General features: G+C 35.7%; 1 protein-coding gene across 1 annotated transcript; it reads right to left on the bottom strand.

Moving 5' to 3' along the window:
- Positions 1–8,274: 8,274 nt before the first annotated feature.
- On the bottom strand, positions 8,275–17,966 carry tshr (thyroid stimulating hormone receptor). Its single transcript, XM_060882997.1, has 10 exons — positions 17,800–17,966; positions 15,375–15,446; positions 14,632–14,706; positions 13,765–13,839; positions 13,350–13,424; positions 13,129–13,206; positions 12,799–12,867; positions 11,933–12,010; positions 10,155–10,343; positions 8,275–9,631 (listed from the first exon to the last, which is right to left on the bottom strand). The coding sequence occupies exons 1-10, from the start codon at positions 17,964–17,966 to the stop codon at positions 8,275–8,277; spliced, it is 2,235 nt and encodes a 744-aa protein (XP_060738980.1).
- Positions 17,967–23,116: the final 5,150 nt, after the last annotated feature.

The following is a 23,116-nucleotide window of genomic DNA, read 5'->3' as shown; positions in this document are numbered from 1 at the left end:
AGGTTACAGATGTAGCGGCTCAAAATTGTTCTTTTTTCAAGTGTGACTGACGTTAGTCAGGCATTCATGACACGTTTATCACACTGTTATCAGGCGGTTGTCATGAGCCCCCTCTCTACAGGCAATCAAGGATGTGTGAATATTCTAATGTAGCCACCCCCATTTTTAGCTGTTGTAATGCAATTCCAGGGCACAACCAGAAGATGGGGCTTTGCTCACAAACACTTTCTGACCCTGACTTTACAGGTCAGAGACAACATTTTTTTAAGAGTATAGAAGCAGTTTTCTCTTTCACCTTTTACCTGTCCACCAGGAAGATAGTAGGAAGGACCTGAAACTTTAATGTCATTACACACTGGAGAGAGACAGACAGACAGATGGATGTTGTATTTGGTGACACTGTGGGTTTTGAACTTGTGCAAATTAAAGTCAGTTTTTATTATATATATATTAAAACATGCATCACCAAGCGTAACAACACTGCACTATTAGAGACATCAGTTTTAATAGGAATCCTCAGATTTGCAGGAGGTGAATACCAGAGTTTGCAGATTGACCTACAGTATCTGTCTGTGAGACGTGAGGGAGAGAACACCCCTTTGTTATGCTTACTAGGGGAGCAGAGCTGGGTGTTATCAGCAATGTTCTCACCATCCTCCTTCTACTGTTCTGTCTTCTGGGAGAATGATGTGCCTTGAGAACAACTTTCAGCTTTTCACCTTCACCTGGATGACTGAGAATCTTCACAGACATATTATGCTTATTATGCTTATTATGCATATTATGCATGCTCAGGTCTGAGCATGTGTACAGATTAGTACGTTTATGAATGTATGTTGTTTGTGTCTTGGGATCAGCAATAAAGCACACTAATCATCATCCTCTTCTTTCCAGGTTGTTACTGGGGGAAAAGAATGAGGAAGAAGCAGCCAGGTCGGCAGCCATCTGATGATGGCAAGACTAACATGTGAACCACATCACAGCGTGGTCTGTACAAATGACCATTCGCAGGGACCACACTGTGATACCATGTCTCTCATATACTGTGTAGATGCCCACATATGCACCTTCTTCATTTCTATCTATAAATGTTTGTATTTCTGTACATTTTGTCATGTGCATAGTGTGTATGGTGACAATGTAAAGACACATGACATGTGCACTGTGGCAACCCACATATAAAAATAGTTGAATTTCAAAATAAAGAGTAATTAAATAAGTATTGAAAATGCAGTCATCAAGTAAATGGTAGCTGACTTAATTCTAACAATAGAAATGTAAAAAAGCCCTAAGATTGAAGACCATAAAATATATTACAAAACCGAGCAGAGGGTTTATAGTGTACTGTTATGACTACAATGCTCAGATTTGCAGCAGCAGAAGCCTGTTCTAACCAGACTGACGATTCTGTCTGAAAGAAGTGGGGGACAGCAACATTCTTTGTTATGGTTACTAGGTACATTTGGGTCTTGACAATGATGTTCACAACATCCCCTACAGTACCTGTCCCTGTTTCAAGGACAGAAATGGGCGTGGATCTTAACAAACTTTGTCTGATTGGTTTGGTATCCTGTGGTCTAGCCAATCAGATTAATTTTTCCTATGATGGTATTGTCAGTATCATAGATAAATACTGCAGCAAGCTACTGTAGTATTTTCACGTCACTTTTGGAAGATTGACATACTACGACGGATACTAACTACTATGGCAGCACAGGATTTTTACTTGCCTAGACAAGCTAAACGCGTCCCAGCAAAGGTAAGCAAACATGGTACGTTTTACTTTGTGAATTTAAACATTAACCTAGTAATTCATAATAATTTGCAATGTGACTCTATGTTCCAAATAGATGCAGAAGGCCTCAAGGAAAAGAAAAGTGGTGGTGCCCTCACCTGGAAAACCAGCAAAGACTGTCAGGCTGGTTAAAAAGAAAGCAGTAAGTTTTATGCTAATGAAGTGTTTATACAATATACTATAAATGTGGGAAAATATGTTACGCCACCAACATAACATTGACCTAGATGTGTGTTTTTTTAGGCTACAACTATTTCAAGAAAAAAAGGGTTGGTAGCAACCCCGCATTGTTTTCAAGAGGTTGCTGAGCTGAAGAAAATGGTTCTCGATTTGTCCTGAAACTTCAGGAGTCGACGGAGAAAACCGCACAGCTGACCCACAGAGTGGAGCAGCTTGAAGCTCGCTTGGAGCCGGGATTTTCACCTCGTTTGAGGACTACTGCAAATGGGTGAAAAAAGTGAACTGGACGGCCTGCAATGGGAAGTCGGAGCTTCCCAGAAACTTAAACGAAAAAATACATGAATATGTCACTCACAGATTTCCAGATCTGACCACAGGGCAGTGGTATAACATACGCGGTAAAATTAACGAAAGACTGAGAAGTTTGCGAAGGTTTGATCCAGAAATGTATCACCCTGGATTCAGCAAATAAATGTTTGCTTTCCATTCAATAAATGTTATATGTTGTCTTTATTCTGGGGTGGGTTATTTTAATTATATAAAATCATTACATAATTATATAAAAAAAAAAGGTTTTTTTTGTTTTTATACAATTTTAGTGCAAAGAACTTGTTGTTTGCTGTCACATAGTAATCACTAGAATTCTTTATTAACTGAAAACTGCAAATGACAAATCAATCTCACAGGTTTTTTGTGGAAAAAAAAAACAGTAATACATTGAGATACTAGCATAATCCGTTCCATAAGAAATAATAGGAAATAAATCTGTTCTGAAAAAAAAAAACCCTCACATACTAGTGCTTAAGCAGTGGAAAAAACATAACGTGGTTGTACTGCGATCATACGTACGTGCTAGACGCTGGCACCACGCTTATATTTATCAATAGTTTCCTGCTTTATTAGTTACATGTCAGTAGACAGAGGAGGCGGCACCATTACCCTGACGGTGTCTCTGCGCCGATACTGTAGATGTACCGATTGGCCCAAAGTATTCACTGCTCCCACATCCTTCTCCCAGTATCATGAAAAGTGCAAAGTGAAAAATCAAGAGAGTGCAATAGAGACCGTGCAAGGATTTTAAATATCATAAAAATATGAATTTTTATAGATATTTATATCCATGACAATGTGAGGCGGTGTCTGATCGGCCTGTCTCTCTCTCTCTCTCTGCTGCAATTTGTTTACATTTAATGTGGAGACGTTTCATTGGTTAATGCCAGCAACTGTTACACTGATCACTGCGCCACCTGGTGGATCAATGCGTCATTGCAACAGACGCTCGTAGGGCGTTTTCCAAGGTCAACTTGACCTTGTCTGTTTTGACTGCTTATATAAAATGTATATGGGATAGACATTTTTTTTTCACCTTTTTAGTCTAAATTGTTTCCAACATATCAACATATATTTTGCAAAAAAAAAATATATATATATATATGGTATATGGTATAATATATGGTTATAATATATATGGTATAATAAACCTTATTTATATACAAAAATGTCTCATTTTTTAGTAAAAAATAAAAGAAATTTTGAATTATTTTCACTATAGAGGCACAAAAGTTGATGCGCAATTACAGGTTGGTATATTTCAAAGGCAGGAGATCCCATTGAAACCATTTTGACCATTTTTAATGTCAGTAAATAATAAAAACTGTTTTTTTCCAGGCCAAATTGACTTGAATGCTTATAAATGAAAAATTCTACAATGATCACCATTCTGTAATCATTCTGATCACCATTACACTTGTAATATCTATTTTGCCCAGCAGATGTCATCTGATTTCAGGCAAATATGTGGAAGAAACCCCAAGTTATGACACATTAAACTTTCATTAAACCTTCCAGCAGGGTCAGATAGACCCGAGGAAAATACAAGGGTTAAAACAAATCACATACTTTTAACACTTTTTCATATTTTTTTTATTATTTTTTTTTTATTATTTTTTTTATTTCATATATTATTTATTAATTTAGCGTTTATGTTTGGATTAGCTTATGTAGGTTCTTAAAAGTGTGGAAATTCTAACTATATTCTAAAATGATTGACAGTAGAATGAAACTGACCCAATACCCAAAAGGTTTTCTGAACAAAATGGCACTCAAACAAATCATATTACAGTAACTATAGATATTTGAGTAAATACGACTTTGAAGACAAATAGTAAGGATTACTACATCTACATCAATATGGTAAACAAACAACTTCACATTAAGTAAAGTCAACAGAAAGAAATATGTTAACAAGATTGTTAGAGTTTACAGTGCATCTTTGACTTTTTCATTAGTGATTTAAATCACTATCAGAGCAGCTCTTCTGATTGAGCTCCCAAGTGTCCTCAAAAGATTCTGACTGACCAATGTACTTAATTTATGGGCTAATGCTATAAAGAGACACTTTGTTAACTCCATGGTGTTATTAGCAAACTGCAGAATGCCCACAGTGACAGACTTTTTAATATCACCGGATATTTCTATCATGTAAATCTCAAATCAGTGCTCCCTAAAACAGCACAAACATCCCTGGTGTGATCTGCATGGAGCTCCGCCCCCACCTCCACTACTCAGACCATATCTCTGTTATGCTAATTCCAGTATACAGGCCGCTCGTCAGGAAAAATCAGAGGAAAATCAGTTAAACCAGCCTATATAGTAGGAAAGCAAGCGTCCGCAAGCTCCTACACCATAGGAAAAGTATGTACTAGGAGTGTAAAAGGAGTGTATAAAAATAAAATAACCCTCCTCATTTTAAGAATGATTTAAGAGACAGAATTGTATTAAGCCAGAAAAAAGAGAAATTAATTTTACTGTAGAATTATGAGGATATTCCTCTTCAGTCACCATGTCTGTAATATAATCGATCCAGAAAACAGTTTTTTTTTACTGTGGAATTTTAAATAATTTATCTTCAAAAATCATATGTCAATACAATTGTACTTGTAGGCACTTTGTAATCCATTATAAAATTAATATTTCAAAATATCAGTTCATCAAACTATATCAGATCTTTTCATAGTTACCTACTAGGATCATCCAATTTTACTGTGGAAGTTTTTTTTTTTACTGTTTTTGAAGTAATTGCTTATTAAATTCATTAGATCAGACAATGTAGTCAAAGCATTTTTATCCATTGTTAAATATGCTTGCAATAAAAAGAATTCATTTTAATCCAGTAAAATTACTCCCAGCTTAGGTTCTGTTGGAATGAATCATACACCAACTCAGAATATACTAATAAAGCATGCTTTGTTCTGCCTGACAGGTCCAGTTTTAAATGTATTGTATCACTGGAACTTTTTTGCTGATGTTGTTTTAGTTTTTTGTTTTGTTATTATATGTTTTCTTTCTTGTTTAATCATGATCACGATTTTTGACATTATTTATGTTAATAAAAAAATCCATTGCATATTAAAAATGGGGTAAATAAAAAAATGTTAAATGGAATAAGCCAAATTGATTACACTGTTATTTTTAAAAATCCATTATAAAATATACAACGTCAAACCATTTCATATCATTTCAGATTTTACTTTAGAATTTTTTTTAATAATTCCTCTTTAAATTCACGATACCTGTCAATAATGTGACTGATTTTTTTGCACTTTTTAATCCACACATTTTAATACTAAAATGAACATGTCAAAAATAGTAGTAGATCAAATCAAATCGTTCATTCATCTTCTACCGCTTATCCGAACTACAGTACTCGGGTCACGGGGAGCCTGTGCCTATCTCAGGCGTCATCGGGCATCAAGGCAGGATACACCCTGGACGGAGTGCCAACCCATCACAGGGCACACACACACACACTTATTCACTCACGCAATCACACACTAGGGACAATTTTCCAGAGATGCCAATCAACCTACCATGCATGTCTTTGGACCGGGGGAGGAAACCGGAGTACCCAGAGGAAACCCCCGAGGCACAGGGAGAACATGCAAACTCCACACACACAAGGTGGAGGCGGGAATCGAACCCCGACCCTGGAGGTGTGAGGCGAACGTGCTAACCTCTAAGCCACCGTGCCCCCCATCAAATCAAATCAAATCAAAAAATAAAAATAAAGATCAAATAAATAATAAATAATAAAAAATAAAAATAAAGATCAAACAATTTTACTGTGTAATTTTGAACAAATAGCTCTTAAACTAGAGCTTATTAGATTATTTAATTTTATTCTATCACTATAATGATCAGGCAATTTTGCTGTGGAAATTTTAATAATTGCTCTTCAAAGTCACTCCTTCTTTCAAAATGATTGTGCCAGGAATCACTGTTTAATTCATGATTAAATGTACATTTTAAATTAGTAGTTGATCAACCCAACTCAGATCACTTCAGGATGACCCACTCTATGCTCACAATTAAGATCAAAGAATTCTACTATAGATGTTTAAAGTAATTTTCATTCAGATTCAGTACACCTGTCAATATAATTCAGCCAGAAGCTGATTTTGATCCATTGGACATTTCAAAATATTACTAGAACAATCTGAATCCTTTCACATCAGGATGACCTACTCTGAAATACTTTTATGTCATAATGTCTGTAATAAAATTATAATTATATGAATTTATTTTGATCCATAATAAAATGCATGATTAATCTACATTTTAAGCATAGAGTAAGTCATCCAGCAGTGATCTGAGTCAGGTTGATCAACAAACAATTAAAATTAAAATGCTTCCTGGCATAATTACATTGGCAGATATGGTGAATTTGAAGAGGAATTATTAAAAAATTCAACAGTAAAAAATGCTTTCTGGATTCGAAGAGGAAAATCTTTGTCATTCTACTGTAATTTTTTTTTCTGGCTTAATACAATTTTTAATTGAAAATAAGAAGAGAAAAATGTAATAATACATGGTCTCTTAAGACTACCGTAGTAGAATTGGAGATGTTTGGTGAGTGCCTCATGGACAGCGCTGTCAATCTGTGTGGCATCATCACATATCAAGTCTGTATCCAGTAAAGAGACCATGACTGCAGCTCCAGCCACATACAGCAGGGGGCGCAGTGGAAGATCTGCCACATATTTAAGAAACATTGAAAGAAACAAGAATTAAATTAAGTAATTTTATTTACTTAAAAGAATAAGTATGGAACCCATTTTATATTATTGTTACAAAAAATATATTACGTTAAGAACATATTTCGCTAACAATAACAGATTAGGAAGATTATAACAAATCGAAATATATAACTCAGTACAAAGATACCCATACAGTGAATAGCATATAATGTTGCCAAAATGCAAATAAGAAAAAAATGGACGTGTTAGTTCAGTGGTTACGGTGTTATACTACTGAAAGGATTTGAATAACAGTTTCATTAAGCTGCCACTGCAATGGCGTGTGCCAAATGCCATAAATATTACAATAACTCAAGAATACACAATATGTATGTAAATTGTTTACCAAGAGCATATTGATTTATTTATTTTGTTAACAAATAAAAAGTCTAGCTAATATAATACAGTTGAAATGGTTTAAAACCCTATCTGGGTCTAAAACAAATTGATGAGGTTTACACATCTATCGACTCAATAAGATCAAAGACAAGCTTCTTCTTCATTACAGTTATCTTCAAGTGAAATGATAAATATTAACACATAAAAAACTTTTGCTATTAGAACAGTTCCACTGAGAAAATACCACTGTATCTTTGAGTCTGCACTAAAGTGGGTTTCGGATGGAAACACACATAATTAGACCTAAATCATTAAATTAGCCCCAAAATATATGTACATCTCCATTCATAATCATAGAAATATCAGAGTATTTCATAATTACAAGAAAACATTTTTCTGGGGATCAAACAAAATATCAGGACACTAATCAGCAAAAATTTTATAAAATGTATATAGTTACTGCCAAAAAAGAATCATCAAGAAATTCTACAAACCTAACCCCTACACTAAAGAGCATACAAATAAAGTTAATGTTTTGTTTATATAGATACAGCTGCATCTACGTGCTATGATGAAATGGTCTGAGTTTTTGATCTGAGAAATTGTAGAATGCATTCAAAATATTTCCCTGGGAATTCAGTGTAACATTCTCCCCTTTCTTCATCTCATTCAATGCATTACAAAATTATCTCTCTCTTCGATTACATACATAGAGCTGTAAATGTTATCACACAAGTATGTGGCATGCATTTAGCTAAGTATAAACAACTTTTAAATCCCCTCTTTAAGTAACCAACAGGTTTAAAAAAGACACCAGCTGAGTTTATCCCATGAATGTGCTTGTATTGATTGCCAGTAGATTCACATTTCCTGCCTCCCGATGTGTTAGTGTCCTTGTTTATGACAGGTAGCAGTGGTCAGAACATTCCATCGGGTTAGCATTTTTGTTCTTATTCCACGCCTGTTTGTGTCTCCGCTACTTGCTTTTGTGGAGACAGTTTGGCCTCGAAACATTTGGGCCTGTTGCTCGCACAGGCCAATCTTGCTGAGCAAGATAAATACATCTCCCTGAAAGGCCTTGGTAAATATGGCATAGAGAAAAGGATTAGCACAGGAGTTCAGAGGGTAGAAGAGCACAAGCAGGATCTTGGAATTTGAAATGGTTATGAGTGGATGATCCAGCGCAGCCGATATGGCATAGAAAGAGATTGGTGCAATGCAGAGGAAGTCGGTGAAAATTAGCACAGCCATGCGCTTAGCAATACTGCTATCTTTGCTGGCTGAGGTGTAAGTGGGGTTGTGCACTGCACAGTAGATCCTAATGTAGCAGGCACAGATGACCACAAAGGCCACAATGTTAAGAACTAACACAAATAAAATGTAGACCTGGTCCAACAGGTTCTGAGTGCTCATGGGCAAGCATATGCTGACCTTCTGGTAACTGCTTACCCCCAACACTGGCATAAGGGCCAGCAGGAAGCATAAGAGCCATCCACCAAGCATGACAGCAGAGGCATGGGACAAACGCAGTTTACGATCTAAATGCATTGCAAAGTGGATTGCATGCCAGCGCTCCAGAGTTATTGTGGTCAATGTATAAACTGACAACTCACTTGCAAAGATGGAGATAAATCCAGCAAGTGTACACCATGGTCCTGTCTGCCAGTCTATTGCATGATTGTAATATTCTGTCTGTGTGTAAAGGTCCACTGAGGCAATGAGAAGCAGATAGAGTCCCATGCAGAAGTCAGCAAATGCCAAGTGGCACATGAGAAACCGGGAGACAGATAATTTGTAATGACTGGTGAGGAGCACAAAGAGCACCATAAAATTTCCAAGTACAGCCAGCAAACTGACAAACCAAACAGACACTCTCAGGAAGCTGAAACCCATGATGTCCTCACAGGGGTTGAAGTCATCAGGGACTGGGAAGCATGTCACAGCTTCTCCATCCTCACATATAACATAGTCATAATGACTATCAAAGTCCTGACTGGTGGCTGCCTGAGGATTCTTCAGTGTGTCCCCAAAGCCCAAATCATGGTCAGCATGCCCACCAAGAAAGTCCTGATAATGTAGACTACTTAGAAAGTCGTAATGGTTATAGTTGTTCGTATGGAGGTCACTCATGTCTTTTGAGTCTTTAGCATCCTTGACAGCTGGGATTGTAACTGTATCAACTGATCTTTTGTGATGTTGGCCATGCTTTTCAGTCAAGTTACAAAGAATGTATTCCAGGTACCTATTATGGACAGAAGAAGAATGTTTGTGTTAGATAGTTCTATGAAAGTGAACACAATCATTAGAAAACATTGTGTGTCTATAACTTTAGACTATAAAGTACTTTAGACTAGAGTTTTCCATAAGGAAAATAGGGAAATATAACTGAATTAAACTTTGCCACCTCTGACAAATAATGGCATTTATTCATCAAAGAATAACAGACTATATATAGAGTAACATTGGGGCTGATTTATAACACTTTTAAATGTTTACATGAATTTTAGAGTTTCTTGGTCTTCACTCCTTTCTGCTTTAATGACAATGAGAACTCAAGATGAATTAACTCCACAAGTGCAAAATTTTAGATCACAAGTGCAAATTTTTAGATCGATTTAGATCAAATCCACTGGAGTGTCATCTGATCACTCATCAGAAGAGATAATCAGTTGTGATGTATAAAGGCCAAGATGTTTTCACTATTTGCATTAATTCAAACATTCATGAACTGTGTAGGACAAGGTTTAGAAATTATCTCTACAAACCCTTTCTTTTTCTTAAGGTTCTTGAATGCACAGCAATGACTAGGATACGTCATATCAGCACCAAACAGATTTCTGAAAGTTTTGATAGGTGGAAGTTTTTTAAGGGCCCAAACATTCCGAGCGCTGAGTTCCCGGAGTGACTCTAGTCCTCTTGCTGGAAGGGAGGTAATGGCTGAGTCAGACACATCACTGGCAAAAAAAAACAAAAAAACAAGAAGATTTCACATAAAGCTTCACAATGGGGACATACTGTGAAAACCCAATTGCTTTATTACTGATCTTCATCAAAGCAGCTGAAACAAGAGCAAAGGATAAAACAGCCAAGAAAAAAGCTGTTCAATGAAAGAATTGGAAATTTATTTAAAGAAAGCTTGCCATAAAGCCTAGTGCACTATATCTCCATCTTCTTCTCCATCTCCAGTGTACCGTCTGCTATCCAGCTTTCCAGAGGATATTATTCCATACAGTAAACGAGAGCTTAAAGCAGTATGTCAGCCCCCACCCTGGCCATCCTTCTCCACATCAAACATCTTATCACTCTGGATATTTTGGTGTTTTGATGGTACAAAGTACCATTAAACACATAAGGTACCGTGTATATGTTGGGTAGAAATGCTGTAAATTAAAAATTATTTCAAATATTGTTTTATTTTTAAGCAATTTACAAAATGCAAAGTGAAAAATATAAATCAAACCACTAATTAGTGTCAAACCAATATTTTGCACACTTTGTACACTTCAAACTCAGTGATTTTGTAGGATCAGTGTGTGATCAGTGTGTGAACCAGATATACCAAGCAGGTGCTAATGATCAGGAACCAAGCTCTGCTACTAAGGTGAGGTTGTGGAGACAGTTTCATGTCACAGGTCATACACCGTGACAAGATTGAGCACAGCAACAAGACACAAGGTAGTTTTACTGCATCAGCAAGGTCTCTCCCAAAGAAACGTGCAATGCTTAGGAGCGTAGTTGCAGTGGGCTAAGGAAACTTAATGCAGCAGATGAAAGACACATCACTCTTACTTCCCTTCACTATCAAAAGATGTCCAGCAATGCCATCAGCAAAGAACTGGAGGAAACCAGTGAGACCCAGTTACAACTATATATTGTCTGTGGAAGTCTGGACAGAATTGGTCTTCATGGAAGAATTGAGGCCAAAAAGGCAGGCTTCCGACATGAAAACACAGCTAAAAGTCTCACATAAAAACATTGGAACTCAGGGGCAAGAAAATAGCAGCAGGTCTCTGGAAATTTGGTTGTAGCAGGAGGCAGGTTGTTACCCATGGGATCAGAGAGTGGTACAATGAGTGTCTGCAAGCAACAGTGAAGCATGGTGGAGGTTGCTTGCAGGTTTGGCCTCCACAGAGCCCTGATCTCAACATCATCAAGCCTGTCTGGGATTACATGAAGACACAGAAGGATTTGAGGCAGCCTACATCCATAGAAGATCTTTGGTTTAGAATAACCTACCTGCCGACTTCCTTCAAAACTGTGTAAACGTATACCTAGAAGAACCAATGCTGTTTTGAAGGCAAAGCATCAGACCAAATATTGCCTTGATTTGGATTTGGATCTTCTCTTCATTTACTTTCCATTTTGTCAATCGATAAAAATAAACTAACATTTCTATTTTTTGAAGCATTCTTACTTTACAGCATTTTGCACACTTACCTAAAACGTTTGCACAGTACTGTAGATCATAACAAAAGATTAATATCTGTGCTCAAAAGATTTTTATAGACACTGAATATACAGAAGAAGGATAAGACATACTCACAGCAGCACTGGACCACTAATGGTTTCTGCAAACATGTCTTCACTCAGATCTGTTAGTTGTTTATTACGGTGAAGATATCTACACAGGACAAGATCGTAACGCTTACAATATAAATATTTTTAGCTATCGTGAAATGTAAAAAAAGTCAAAACTGTCAAAAGTCTCATAACCATCATATCTAACACTTATTCAACAAGCACAATTTCTGAATGCAATATAAAGGTGATCAATATTCCATGATAAGTTATTCAGAATATTTGAGACCTTAATTAAACACATACTGCAGTTTTATTCTGTGTGCAAATGAATAAATCTGAAATTGTTGGTGAAATCTATTCATTAGAGGCCATAAAGGTTATGCCTCAATATCACAAATGTTTCTAAACATGAATTAATATTAGCACATCTGGTTTCATGCTAGATATTCACCTTCACACCTCCACCACCAGCAGTATTTTAAAAGAAGATTCTTATTTTAAAAGAAGATAAACAAATCTGACCCCATGAACGAAACATCCCTATTTTGATTTCATATCATGTATTTAGTAAAATCCATATATGGAACCTCTGTATTTAATTGGTGATATATTACACACATAATTATGAATGTAGCCAAGCTTATTCTCACTTAAATTCCTCCGTTAGACCCAGATGACCCACTGCTTTCAGAAATAAATGGCACATGCAAAAACATGTTTTTTTATGAAAGCTGCACCTTTTTTGCATGTGCAAGTCATCCGTATGCAAACATATTAATGAAGTTATTTAATATCTTAGTAAATCATCAAATGTTATAAAAAGATCTATTGCTTAACCTTTATTAAAATAATTTTGTTTGCTCTAAAGATATAAAGTAGAAGCCTTACATAGCATCTAGTTTTGTCCCATTGAAGGCATGGTGTTGGATTTTAGTAAAGCCATTACTGTATAGCATCCTGGTGAACAAAAAGAAACATGGAAGAAAAGAGACTTTATTTTCAAATCTTAATAGTTTTTCATATATGTGAAAACACACTTGTGCAACTGCTGTTTAAATATATTGAGACATACAGTATTATAGTAACTCTTAGAGCAAGTTCAAAAAATGATTTATGCATATATATATATATATATATATATATATATATATATATATATATATATATATATATATCTCACCTTATTATAGATATTTATCAGCAAATCTTTGAACTTACACCGTTAGCACATCATTGGTAATGCCTTGGAATGCATTTGCAGGAATTTCAGTGAGGTAAATATTATCAGTAATTTCTCTAAGAAAAAAAAAATGAAAAAAAGACAAAAATTACAAAGGAATATTCTTTACATTAGGTCTATTGTGATACTGTTGTGTATTGGTAAAGAACATTAAAAAGCTTTGTAAACTTTCCTTATTTATATATGGAAGATTGCTCACAGCATGAAAGGTGATTCATCAGAACAAATCCTTGTCAGTGCAGGAAAGATGGTGAGTCCAGTATTGAACAAACCTCTTTAACAATAACAAAATAAAATAAATTGGAATCAAGTTACAATATGGTTCTCTGAAACACTTAAGAAACTGCACCTGACAGACATCATTAGATGAATTCTATATATAATAAAAGTACATTACACGTGTAACTGTGTTATTATGGACATTTCATAGTTGCCAGGTCGATAAGAAGCATCAGTATGCATAAGGAAACTGCCATTTATTACAGGTGCATATACTGTACAAAACTAACACAGTAAATGTAATAGGACACACAATGTAATAGAATTAAAGTGGAAATCTACACATGGGTTGGCTGTGCATTTGCTAATAAATATAAAATTATAATCTTTCTCACAAATATTTTAACTTTGGTAGATCTTTGAAAGCTTCAGGATCGATAGTCGTCAGACTTCTGGTGTTTCTTATTTCTCTGTGAGAAAACAGAGAACCATTTCATCATAATGTATAACAAGGTAGGATCATTAGTCTACAACATTTTATATTAAACTCCAAAAATCTGCTTCTTTGGGATTGACAATTCACTAACAGTCTTGGCTCTTGTCTCATTCATTAAACATCCCTTGTTTGCTGTTGACTGAATTAATGAAGCTGATCTGAGGTACCTGAAGTGCTAATACTCCCAAAGGCAAGATCTGCCATGATGCACGTGAGTAACAGGGAAATGCACCATGATGTCATCTATGAAAGCAATAATAAACTCTCCCCATTAGTCAGGGGATATTTATCAATGTATTGGGAGTAACACAGTACTATTATAATAAACTATATTTGTTCTTTCCTGAAACAACCTCCCGGCACTAAGAGTTAACTCTTCAGTCATTATAATTATAACTATAATATAATAATATAATAATTATAAGATTTCAGAAACAAAGTTTGGTAAATATGCTGATTATTCTCTGTATTCTGTTTGAAGATTGTGGGGCCCAGTGAACAGGGACAGAGGCACTTCATTGGTTTAAACCCATTAATCCTTTAGCTTTTAGTGCACAAGCAAAAATCCTGCCAGAGAAGCCAGAAAAGGTCCAAATACCAGCATAAGTCTAAATAATGCAACATGCAATACATTTACTAGAACAATTCAATAATATAATAATAATGTTTAATACATATCTCCAAGTAATGAAAAATATAAAATATCATAAATACAGTAAATATATAATTCTTCCACATTTCGTCAAGGAGTTTATCTTAGACTTACATATGTGTAATCTTCTTCAGGTTGAAAAATGAATGTTTCTCTAAACTTCTTAATGTGACATCAACTGAGAGATAACTGAAACAGGAGAAAGAGTGAAACTACTAAATTCAAGGTTATATAATTCTACTCCTAATAGAACTGCTGTCTTAGACTTGGTCATGTTATATTTGCTGTAGATAAACATACATGGCCAGCCCTTCTAATTATAAGAAAAATAAAAAAAGAACGGGTGAAAAAGATTTAAGCACACAGCCACACCATCTCCATAAAACAAACATGTGGCACTAGACTGGGTTTTACCAAAGAGCTGAGTGACTTTAAAATATAGCACAGTCATAGGATGTCACCTTTATTTACAAGTCAGTCTGTGAAATTTCTGCCCTGCTGGATCTGCCCTGTTTAACTGTAGGTGAGATTATTGTGAAAAAGTAACATTTAGGAACAACAAAATGTTAGCAGTAGATAACACAAACCTAAATCCGGTGTTTAATCCCACTTTCTGATATTTATAGTGATTTATAATCCTACTCTCAGTGTTATAATGATTTATAATCTCACTCTCAGTGTTTAGAATGAGATTGGAGATCTCTTTATGTGGATTTCTATAAAGCTGCTTTGTCTCTATTGTTAAAAGCATTTTAACTCAAGCCTGAAATGTATAATTAATTAGGAAAAATCATTCAGCGGTAATTCCATACAGACTGACATGAATCAATACTGTAAGAATGTGTGACTTCACCCACATTAATGAGATGTTCACCATGTTGGCAAATGCGTCTTTAGGAACAGAGCTCAGTCTTGTTTCATAGAGACGTCTGAAAGGAAAAATAAATCAGAAAAAATTAATTATGAACACTTGTATAACATCTGAAAAAGAGAAATGATCTTTCAGGACCCAACTGATATGACACAGCCATTTCATTAGTCTTGTACGTTTTTATCTTGTTTTTTCTTCCAAATCTGATTAAAGAAAAATCTGTTTTTTCTTCCAAATCTGATTTTTCTTCCAAATCTGATTACGTAGTGAGCTACGTAAAATAGCATTTTGTTATTATAAAAAAGAAATCTTGTGTTGTCTATGTGTTTTCATTCTACGCACTACTCACTAACCCAAGTGGAATTAGCAGAAATATGCTTCAAATTCATGAGCAATTTGAGTAAGGCTCTACCTTCTGTATCTTACTATTTCTAGAGGAAGGTAGCGTTCAACAGGAAGTATTCAACCTCTCTACTAAACTGCTGATGACAGCAAGATTTTTATCCCAATCCCTAACTCACCACCCCACAGCATATAATGACCACAACCTCAAACCATCCTCCTAAACATAACTCTGAAGGTTTGTGCAGATGCTGGTAATCAGTCCTGACTTACAGATGTTTAAGTAAACCAGCCATAAAGATCATTCAATAGTTTTTGTTCAGATTTTTATTAATATGCCCCATTGTTATTTTTTTTTGAAGAAGAAGAAGAAGAAAAAATAAATTAAGTTAAATTAAAATCATTTCAATCCACTATCACTAACCAGAAAACCACATTTCCTACAGAAAATGCAACATGCAAATATTCATTCATTCACTCATTTTCGACCGCTTATCCGAACTTCTCGGGTCACGGGGAGCCTGTGCCTAGCTCAGGCGTCATCGGGCATCAAGGCAGGATACACCCTGGATGGAGTGCCAACCCAACATGCAAATATTGGTTTTGCATATTATGCAAATTATGGGAGAATTGATTAGGTTTGGCTAAATGGTCCTAAAGAGAAATCGGAATCAATGAATCAGGAGTAAAAATAATGAATATTCACTGCACACTTTGATATATGATATGTGTTTTATAAGAGAAAAAACCTCTGCATACTCACATTTTAGCTCAAATGTATAATATGGAGGAACCTACTTCAACTTCAAATAGCTTATGAAAGTTTAAAACTCAATCAATCTCAAAAAGATGGTGAAAAATTTTAACTGTATGGCCACCACCTGCCAATCAGTTCTAATGGGAATGTTGTAGCTCAGTGGTTAAGGTGCTGTACTATTAATCCGAAATTTGTTAGTTCAAATCCCAGGTCCACCAAGCTGCCTCTCCTTGGCTCTAAGCAAGGCCCTTATGCCAAATTCTGTAAATGAATTGAGAGTAATTCCCCATAAGTAAGTCATGATTATTTGCATTCACACAAATAAAACTGGAAAAGCTATTGGAGGTTCTGAGAATGTGGGCCAGCAGTGGACTGTGGTCATCAAAAGGGGGCAGTGAGTTTGAATGTGATTGGTTAATTCTGAGCACAATCAAGTCCCCCATTAGAATACACTTTTTTTTACCCATAAAAGGTTTCTCTTCATTTTCACATTTATCCTCTTTAGGTATCTTACACAGTTGTGTGAGATTAGGTTTAATAATTTATTGATCCTAGAGATTACATTTATTAGAGTGTTATGTTCATATTACATGAACTATGTAGTCTGAACAGGTGGAGTCAGGTGCAGCTTGTGAAAACCTGAACCTACACCAGCCCTTTGTGGATAATATAGGATCTAAGCTGATCTAGGCTTTTAAACCTGACCAGTTAGAACGTTCTGGGAAATTACTACAATGCCTTTAAAACCATCAAAACTGGCCAGCCTGACCAGGTGAGACTTTCCCAGGCTGGTTATCAGCAGGGATGTCACCTAAGTGTCCACTAAAATACACATGTCAAAAACAGGCTATTATTTGAACCCCAAACTAATTGAACCTTTTACAAAATTACAATCTCTAAACCAAACTTGACTTTTTCCTGTTTCCATAAACTGTTTGTTTCTATAGAAGTTATTTGAACTCAAATGCATGAAAGAAGAAAAAATCTCTACTACAGAGGACAAACAAATGAGCGAGGTCTTAAGATACATACACAAAACATCATACAGAAACAACCTGCTTTTAATTTTTTGGTCAAATTTATTTATATGTTAATGAGATTTTTCCAAATATGGAAACTTCTCAAAATAAATCTGCATAATATAATAAATATATATATAAAATCAAATACAATTCAATAAAGAATAATAAAGAAATAATAAAAATAAATCTTATACATCTTACATATCTGTAATGATATATAACCTATACTATATGATGTAGAGGTGTGAATGAATAAATGTTTATAATTTTTGATTAAGCAGCATACTCACAGTGTCTCAGTGTTTCCAGGAAACAATGGCAAGGTAGAAATATCTGTACATGAAACATAAAAACCTTTCCATTCCGTGCAATCACACCCATGAGGACACTTATGAATGTCTTCGGTGCAGGTTCGAGTGGAGCAGAAGGTTAAAATCACAAGTGCTAATAGACACATTTTAGATAATTGGCGTTTAAAAGCAGCTTAAAGTTAAAACACAAGATTTAATCTTTGGTGCTCAGTTTGTCTCAGATAGTAAAAGTGTTAGAGTCTACACAAGAAGAGATAGAAGTCTGTACTGCTGTGATAAATGAAGAAATGCATTAAGACTGATAGAGCTCCAGGAGTCTTCCTCACCCAAATGCTCCAGCAGTCTTATTCAACTAAATCTGCTTTCCAGAGGAGAGAAAATGAGAAGAGAGAAGAGAGGAGAGGGGTAGGAGGTACGAGGATGGGGTAAAACAAACAATGTCACAAGAAATAAATAATAGTGAGAACAACAGGGGAATTAACAAAGCTGTGAAATTAAGGGAAAGGTCAGATGAAGAGTTGATTGTAATTTAACTCCAAGCTGTAATCACTCAACTCAAAAGAAGAAAATTGTCGACATCCTTCGATTTTATTAAATCTTTATAAAATTCAAACTTTCTCTCAGAATCTACAAATGTTGGTAGAAACAGTTCAGGATCTGAAGGGAAATTTTAGCTTAGGTTAATTCATGAATAGCTTTTAGACATGAGAAAGGCTCAGTTGTGCATTATTCCTGGGAAGCTTGGTTCAATTCGCCAAGTCGACTCTTTAGAATTGAATTGAACTTCTAGGTTGCAGAGTCGGCCATTAGATAAATGCCTGAGCCGAAAATTTTGTTTATTTCAAAACAGTTGTAAACAGCCTTCTTTTTTTTATTTCAAATGAAAGAGTCACATAGTTTAAAAGACACAGCATAAAGTGACATTGCTGGTTATAGTGAGTATATTCTATTTATTTTATCCCTCAACACCAAGCCAGTGTAATATGTCTACAATATCAGTATCCAGCAATCCTCCACATTAAGTTCACACAGAAATCAAATTCCTATTAATTATTTGAACCTTCTTTGTAATCATTACACTTGTAGCAAAACAAAAAAATAAAGCAAATCATTTGACAAGCAATCAGTTCATTATATACAGAGCAAATTGTTCTTTCCATAATTTCTCTTCCACATTCATAGAATATGTTAATTATTCTCGTAGTTTTCCCCTCTGTTGTAGTTTCTATTTCTTCCTTTGTCATATGAGAACAGTATTCCTGTGTGATGAAGTTGAATTTTGTATTGTACTTTTGTATTTTTATGGGGAAAACCAGACCTCCAACAGGTTCACTCCACTCACTGGGGCTTCTTCTAAAGGAGCCTGATAAAGTTCCCCTTGTTGTAAGAGTCTGTGTTATGTGACCCATGAAATTCATTAAGCTCCTTAAGCTTCTGTGGGTTTTGCCTTCCTCCTTCATCAAATCCTGACTTCATGACACCTGAGATTAACAAAATGAATAGAAAAGAGAGAATATTAATAAGGAGTTTGATCTGACTGAACATTTTATTTCGATTTCTCTCCTTCTCTCCTAGTTGGTTATTGAGTTTGTATAATTACTGCAGAACACTGACTGAGGATTGTCCCTGAATTCCATGGCCTATGTATGAAGAGCTTTCCTCAGGTGCTGTTGTTTTTAATGCTTTGAGAAGGAAAGGCTCCATTGCTCCACCTGAGAATTGGTGGCTACATTCCAGTGAAAACTCAAGTCTACTTGAAGATGCATCCGTCCCTAATATCCTCAGGATGATGAAGAGCTCAAAAGGATGAGGAAGAGACCTGAAAGAATGGGAACTGTGTTCTTTTTGTTTCTTTGTATGTTTTGGTCTCCACAGTTAAACCTCCATCGCGGTAATGTACACTGATGTCTCTTTTTGAACACTGAAGGAAAACACATTTCAAGAGTGGCATTATTACTGTACGTGCGCACGCACACACACACACACACACACACACACACACACACACACACACACACACACACACACACACACACACTAAACCCTAGAAAGAAAGACCTATTTCAGAGACAGTGGGAATTCACGACACCATGTGGAAATCTGAAGAAATACACATCACTGAGTAAATATTTCTCACACATAAAACTACAAATCACATTTTATTTCTGTATAATAACTGCATACATAATACTCACTCCACTCAAATGTTAAGTATATCTGATGAGTTTCTTTATTCATTTGTGTAGATTGGACCAGGTGCCACACTGTGGCACTCTGGTGTTGTTACTGACCATGAAGATTTATTCTAGAAAGATTTATGCTATGTGTGTGTGTGTGTGTGTGTGTGTGTGTGTGTGTGTGTGTGTGTGTGTGTGTGTGTGTGTGTGTGTGTGTGTGTGCAGTATATCTTGTATTATGTAAATTTTCAAAAGTTTGAGTAAGTTGAGTTGAATGATCCAATATCATGTTATAGCAGCTTCTGTTTATCGTCACATCTCAACTCCAGAAGAAAACCTCCTCATAACCAGGTCTGTTACATGGCTGTTAAACTGAACAAACCTGGGGCACTTATAATATTTACAAACATCAACATTTTTATATATATTTAATGAGGGTCTCTCTCTCACACACACAAACACACGCAATACTTCTTCACACTAGTTGTGGGATTGCGTGCGTGTGTGTGTGTGTGTGTGTGTGTGTGTGTGTGTGATGGAAGCGAAGGGTCAGTGAGCAAACAAACAAAAGTTTTAGATATATTCTGTTACACAACAGCATCTGCTTATTCTCACTTCCTGGAGACCAGGATGTGTTTTTTACCAGTGCCTCAGTTCAGCTGCGATGTAGCGTCTCACCTGCTACAAGACTGCAGTTGAAGAGGCAGCAGATCCTGGAGCTAGTCACAGATGGTGCCGTCAGGTCCGAGAGCACCTCTGCTCCAGACAGTGTGTGGTGTGAAGTGTAAATCCAAGCACATTCAGGAGCAGGTGTGAAGAATATCATGCCTTTGTGAAGAATTCCAGCAGCTGCACAAGGACAGACCAGTGTCTACATTTTATTTAGAGCTGCATTACAGCACCAAGAGAAATAATAAGACTATCTGGATGCTATGTACACCTGAGTTAGTTTAGCAGGGGAACTGCATGACTGTGAACATCCTGACCTGCACATCTGTGTTCACCTGTATTACTGTCTTACTCTATTAAGCACAACTCTGTTATGCTTGTTTAATTAACATAATTGAAAAAAGTTTCCAATAAAAAGATGTAAACAACTCATGTAAGTGTGAGTTTTTAGGGGCATGGAGAGACAACTAATTGATGTGAGAATAGTGAGTGATGGCAATATATACAATACCACATGTCACCTTATGAGGCTGAGGTTTTATGTATGGAACCTTTTAGACTGTAATGATTCAGGACACAAATGCAGACATTTTCAACAAAGACACAAACTAAAAGCACTAAAGTCAACAGACAACCTTGAATACGCTCAACTAAGATGGAAACTCTGAAAACTTATATGTTAGATTAATCATGACAAACACAAGACAGACACTATAAACACAAATACAGGACATGAGTAAAACAACAGACCAAGAATATATATCTAAATAAACACTGTTGTGGAAGGTTTGAGTTTTGAGATATGTAAAGTATAAAGTGTCACACTGGTAGGCACGGGCAAGAGTGAAAAGGTTCATGATTTATTTGTACTGCTGCTGAGCAGCAGGACCCAACACTCCTCAAGTAACATGAGAGAGGAAGGGCCCTGATAATGTGTTACACTGAGTTTTTATAATGATTCAAACACAGAATCTGAAGAAAGGAAAACCATCATCTACCATTGGCTAGATGGACAACGCCTGATCATCTCCTAGAGTTGTTTATGAGCCAACGCGTCTTCAGCTCATTCTGACCCTCTAAATTTATAGAAACAATCTCTAGCAATAACAATTTCTAGTCAAAACCAACTTCTAGTCCTGCACACAGAAACTCAGAACTTCGCAAACAGCTTCTTAGTAAAAATTTCCATCACAATGCATGTGAGCTTCCCTCTAGTGGCATGGCAGGGAAATGCCTATAGTGTGATAAACACGCCACTCAAAAATCTGTACATTAGCACAAAGATTATTTCAGTCCATCACACCGTACAGTGGAATTAAAATTACAGAATCAATTATGTAGGAATTACAGGGAGGATGGGAGAAAACCTTAAGGAAATTAAACTAAATACTAAACCTCTGTAACTGAATTGATGTGACTATTGAGTGTCCAATTTCTCTATTGTCTTATTATGATAAATATATTAATTATTTTAATATTTTGTATATGCATTTGGAGAAGGGGGTCATGTGGTATTTTGTTGAAAATAGTCAAGTTCAAGACTCCACAACTCCACAGCCTCCGGAAGTTTCCACACAGGAAAAGAGCTTTAAAGTTGACACACTTGGGAATGGAATCTGATATAACAACAGTTTAACATGATCTACTACACTATTAGCACAATCTAATTTGAGACTGAAATACTAAACACGGATATTCACAAATATGGAAAGAAAGAAAGAAAGAAAGAAAGAAAGAAAGAAAGAAAGAAAGAAAGAAAGAAAGAAAGAAAGAAAGAAAGAAAAAGAAAAGTCCATCTGTCCCATAGTACACAAAGACACAAAATATAAATCAATCAAAAACAATTCACAAAAAAATTCTTCAAAAGAAGAAAAGGAGAGAAGACCAGAGGGAGGAAATATAATAATCAGAGACTCTCTATTCACTTTGAATAATAAAATATTTCCTGTTATATCTCTATTCATTCTCTCTGAATAGTCTTTATCACATGTGGTTTCACACATGTGGTTTCACACAGTCAAACCAGCGTTTCGGTCACGTTCAAAGCTTTGGACATCAACATTCATGTGCAAATAATCCAAAAACTAGAGATAGACATATAGACAAAGAACATGCAAGATTCAGGGAGTGAACTAAGTTTTTATTCAGAAAATTAGAATAAAGAAGCAAAATGTTAGTCATGTTTCAATATTTCTATTGAAATAAAGGGAATATGTTTACACAAGTCTCTGTTTACTTTAGTGTTCCAAGACATTTTACTGAGGTAAAGTCAAATGTGATTTATTATATTTTGCCTCAGGTTTGGACTTAATATTAATAATACACCACAAATGTAGTTATCAGTTATTTCCACCTGTATTCTTCCCCTGTGTTAGGAATGGATACAGGAGGTGCTACATACATCACGGAGCCATGGGGTGGAAGAAAAAGACTAACTGAAGGACCTGAAG

This window comes from Tachysurus vachellii, chromosome 12 (assembly GCF_030014155.1).
Source record: "Tachysurus vachellii isolate PV-2020 chromosome 12, HZAU_Pvac_v1, whole genome shotgun sequence".
Lineage (NCBI taxonomy): Eukaryota > Metazoa > Chordata > Actinopteri > Siluriformes > Bagridae > Tachysurus > Tachysurus vachellii.
Note: the sequence above shows the minus strand (reverse complement) of the source record. Positions and strands in the feature narration are given on the sequence as shown.